The sequence below is a fragment of the Cariama cristata genome, unplaced genomic scaffold (assembly GCF_000690535.1).
Source record: "Cariama cristata isolate BGI_N322 unplaced genomic scaffold, ASM69053v1 scaffold13196, whole genome shotgun sequence".
Classification (NCBI taxonomy): Eukaryota; Metazoa; Chordata; class Aves; order Cariamiformes; family Cariamidae; genus Cariama; species Cariama cristata.
The window spans coordinates 8,334-13,421 of NW_009623887.1; the positions used below are offsets into that span (position 1 = coordinate 8,334).

Here is a 5,088-nt window from a genome sequence, read left to right on the forward strand (position 1 = left end):
TGCAATTTTGCTACGAATAAAGCAAAAGTACAAGTTTAACACATCAACTTCTACAAACAGTACTCACACTTTGTGAACGTGGGTTACTAATGTTAGAACCAAGTTAGATACAATTTAAACTAGACCAAAGTTATCCTTTATCCACTACCTACCAAATTAAAAACTGTAGCTAAAAAGAAATTAAATCATATACAATTTAAAATCAGGCGAAAAGTATACTATATTAACAAAAACAATCATGTATGGAAATCTGAATTTCAAAAGAAATATTTTTCTTTCAATTTCACAAGTAATTAATTTCCCATTTCATTTATCTTAAATCCATTCTATCATCCTCTGTTTGCAAAATATTTTACTTCCAAAAATGAATAATATTTAGCAGAACTAAGACAAAATGAATATTTAGAAAGGCTTATGAATAGACTCTCAACAAGAAGTTACACTAACTTTAAGACCTACATTTTCAAAGAGTCAGCTGACACTGGATATACAAGCTTTCCTTCCTTTTCTGAGATTCAACATGCTACATAGATGTTGAGGTCAACAAAAAAAAAAATCATACCAGAAGTATTTGAATTTAAAATATTTCTTACTTTATTGTTCATAAATGCTCTGAGGCACTGGATAAGTTTATGTTGATTCTTCTTATCAATACTTTCCTGCCTTGAAAGGGAGGAGGAAAATAACTTAAGTATCAACAATCTTCACAAGCTCCCTCACCCCCTCCCTTCAAATGATCCAAGTCCTTACTGTTTCTTGTCCAGAAGCTTTTCCAATACATCCAACAGGAGTCCAAGACCTTCATGTCCAAAATTGTTAACCCAGCTGGGAAAAGGAAGAAAAATACTTTTAATTATTTCTAAATCAAATGGAAAACTTGCAAAGTTATGTTTCCAATACTGCTTGTATATAGACGCTGCTTTAAGACTCACCTCCCAGGAAGACCTGATCAACCCTTAAGACAAATGCGTAGTTCCAACAACTAGAAGTTGTTGAGAACCACTGTGAAAGGTGAGAAGATACTGCAGACAGTTGCAAACATTTTCCAGTGTGCTGAGAACTACTTCTGCATGCCAACAAGCATTAGCATAATTACTTTGGGTGAAAAAAAAAAAAAACCACACACAAACAAACACAACCCACACAAAACCCAAAACTCTTTATCATTTAGTAAAAACAGCACAATGAAAACTACAGCAAAAAGTATTACTTACCTGACTGGATTGCTAGTTAGAGACACTCTCAAAGACTCTAGACAATTAAGAAGCTTTTCCTCTGAAATTCCAGATCGCAATTCATGAATATATTCTTGTGAGGACAGAGTGCATTCATGCTTGCTATTTTTCAGTCCACCCTATCACAGAAGACAAAATGTTGCTTAATGTTATATTGATCACAGAAGCCTTTAGATGATAACATGTATGGCCAGTATTTCTGCATGAATTTTGAAATCACTGTTTTCCCTGTACAACTATTACAGATACCTGACTTGACTTTGATTTGTTCTAAGACTTTAATAGTCTAGGATTTGCATCACAAAGGTAAATATTTTTCTGGAACCTTCTTCACTTCCTTGAATAAAGTACAAGTACTACATTTTGGATATAAAAATTTAATTGCATCACTCAGTTGTATTAACATGTTTAACTGCTACACACTCTCATTTAACATCTACTTCACAACACATATTAGAAACAACCATAAACAGAGACACACTAGAACTCCTATGCTTGTTATTAAGCTTGTCTGATCGTTCCCACTGTACCCGTCTCCCGTTTCAAAAAAACTATGCATTATCACTATGGACATACCCTGACTCTTAAAATTCATTCTCTCTTCTCCAAAAGAAAAGAAAAAGATAAGCCACTGAAAATGACTTTGAAAACGGGCTAGTAATCACCAACTGCTAAGTCAGCATTTTTAAAAGCATGCAACTGCATGACTCGATGATTTCTTGCTGTACCATAACTCCATGCTTGGCCACTACGAGGGATCTCTAGAGGATCTTTTTTGCTACAAAAGAATCATATGGAAGATAGGACAAAGAGCTCACCTCCCTGGTGAAGTGCCATTACAGAAGAATAACTACCTACAAGGTATTTCAGTATTAAAATACCTGATAACAATTTTTTAGAGCTGTAGTATTCGAACCCATGGCCAATATACAAAACATTTTACCAAAGGGTGAAACTAATCTTTCGTACAGCTCTGACAAGTTGCAGAACAGTGGGCTTATCTCAGAAGAGTGGTTTTGACTAATATGCAGCTCCTGAAACTCCTTAGCTCTAAATGGTCTGTTGAAGAAGACCTGATAAAGATGTCATGGGTGTAAAAGGAATATGAAAAAGTGCCTGACCTAGAATAGGATTTTTATGTATTTGGGTTTAATTCTATCAGGAACTTCTCCAACTACTGTAATCTTCTATTGGTCTCTCTTTCAAAAAGCTACACTTTTTATAATGTTTCTGGTTTGCTCTATTCAAATTCTTACCATTCATTTTCCAAAAATTACACTAAGTGTGGCTGATGATAAAATGACTTGTCTACATTTAAGTTAATGATTTTGACCTACATACACTTCAGTATTAATACATACAACAGAACTACGTAAATGTTCACAATATACTTTCAGATTGTTTGTCCTCACCCCAACAAAACAAAAATCTGACACAGATTGTGACTGCACTAAGACAACAGTGTCCTCTGGACTATGTCAACTTTGAAGATGTTTCTTGTTGACATGCATAGCACCTTTAGCTGGACAACGCATGCCAGTTATACATCAAAGGATCAAGACAGACAAAGATGAGTAAATAGGATATAAAGGAACTACAACCTCTCACTATCAACCTCCTAAACAAAGAAATGCTCTTCCACCAAAAGAAAAGGAAATGAACAGGTGGAGGTTATCTTTGTAAGAGAAGAAACTGACTTTAAATCAGATAAGTGTATTAGCATTACATATTATAAATCATTGTAGTTCAGAAAAATCATCACTCTGAAAGACTGTAAGGTAAAGAACTAGAAAACAGGAACAGCTTTATGCCGTTCACTGAATTGGATGGAAACCAAAATGATTTTATGGTCACAAGACCTATAACTGTTTTTGAAGGAGTCAAAATAGGTTGAAAGTCTGATGAATTGGCAGCATCACCTCCTAAACCTCCTCACCATGCCTTACAGGACAGGCATATTACTTGATTGTTTCTATGATTAAGCACTTTTAACTCCACAGTAATAAGGAACCATCTCCTCTTCCTTTCCGCACCCTCTCTTCAAAACAGATTATCACTAAAGATGGCTCATAAAAATCCATTCTCAAAACCTTTCACCCAAATACTCCAATTCATGCTAGAGAATTCTCAGCTTAACAGGATTATTTTCTGCAATCAACTTTTCAGTCTCAATCCACTCTTACCTCTAGCCATGCTAATTGGAGTACTACAACCAGGTGTTATTTCTTTCATTTCCCTATTCAAAGAGTTTGATTGGAATACTGTTTTTAAGTAATGCTATGCCTTTACATGGATCAGACTTTAATATACAAGTTTTTATTTACTTTGAAGTACAAGGTCTCAGTGAAAGATGTTTTATGTCAGAGCATCTAATAAAGACTAAGGCAAAGGTGAAGTACAAAGCAACTCGGAGGGCTAAGTCCCACACCAGAACTTAGATTAAATCAATGCATAAAATCAAAAGTCCTTGAAATTATTTTATGACCCTTCAGCTTCACAGTATTATAATTCAGGCACAGAATTATTTATTCATGACAACTCAAATTAAAGCCTGGACCACCCATTTAAAAAATCCTTCTGTGAGGAAGTCAGAAGCCATGAAGATTTAGTGAAAAAACTAAGCTTAAGGGAACTCCTGGAAGTCTAGGCATCTAGAAGAAAACCTAGTTTGTTTTCTCATGAAGGAGGTAAATCTAATCAATTCAAATCTGAGTGTAGGACACATTTCAGGGTTTAAGGGACAACAGTGACACAGAGACAGGATAGACACCTTACAGTGCAGGATATAGTAAAAAATAAACTTAACCATAGTTTTCTGTCTACAGAAAGTTGGGGGTTTTTTAATATTTAGAAAAACAGGTAACAATATTTCAGAGATTTCTACTTCAGTTTCTCTTACTCTACTTTGACTCAAAATGATTTCCAAGTTGTTAGCTAGACAGAAATTCCTCACCCAGAACTTAGCAAGCATCCTGCTTTATACACTACTCAGATGTGCCACCAGAGGCCTGTAAACAAGCTTGAGAACCAATATGTAAGAAAATGGGAAAGCAAAGGCATTTTGCCCTCCATGGAGAAATAAGGAGATATCCTGCTTACTTAATGGTAAAGAACTATGGAGCACATCTGAACCAAATGGATGGGTTGTAGTAGTTAAAATACAAGAGCAGAAAAATCTGCACAAACTAGTCTTCTTTGAGGCACCAGACAATTCAGGCCTCATTAGGACTCAAGCTAAAGCCGAGCTCAGCTGAAGAAGTTACAAGCATATTGATTCCATGAGTCAGTGTTTACTTCAGTGAGAATACTGGCAGCCAGTACATCAAATAGAAATTTCACAATATTCTAGGTGGCCACTTCTATCCAATTCACTATACCTGTTCCATAGTTGAGAAAATAAATCACTCTTTAGACAGAAACAAGTAACTGGTACCAGCGTAATTATTAACGAAGTGGAAGTAACAACTTATACTTACCCCCTCGCCAATGACTAACTTAGGAGTTTTTTGCATACTCTCTATTAATACAATTCTGTTTCTATCTCAAGAAGAGAAACCACTATATTTTAGTAACAAAGTCTGGTAAGACAAGTTGGGGGGGGTGGATGGGGTGTTTTTAGGAAAGCAATAAAAGCTTTTTCAATTATTATTTTTTTTAAACCACATGTATTCTAGTTATTGCACATTCGATTTGGAAAAGCAGCATCCTTCTTCAGCCTATGAGGAAACACTCTATCAGCTCAACTACAAATGCGAAGTTTACATAGTTCATATCCCCTTCCATTTTTTTGAAAACTAAGCAGAAGCTCAGTGTTGAAAACTCAGCCTGTTGAAAACTCCTGTGAGACACTCTT

General features: G+C 35.4%; 1 protein-coding gene across 1 annotated transcript in view; it reads right to left on the bottom strand.

Moving 5' to 3' along the window:
* Positions 1–5,088, bottom strand: part of LOC104163824 (protein diaphanous homolog 2-like) — a 21,088-nt gene that overhangs the window by 7,344 nt on the left and 8,656 nt on the right. The window contains exons 4-6 of the mRNA XM_009702942.1: positions 1,215–1,354; positions 751–825; positions 594–663 (exon numbers count right to left, since the gene is read on the bottom strand). Coding sequence (XP_009701244.1) covers positions 594–663; positions 751–825; positions 1,215–1,354 — 285 coding nt within the window. The remainder of the gene's footprint in view (positions 1–593; positions 664–750; positions 826–1,214; positions 1,355–5,088) is intronic.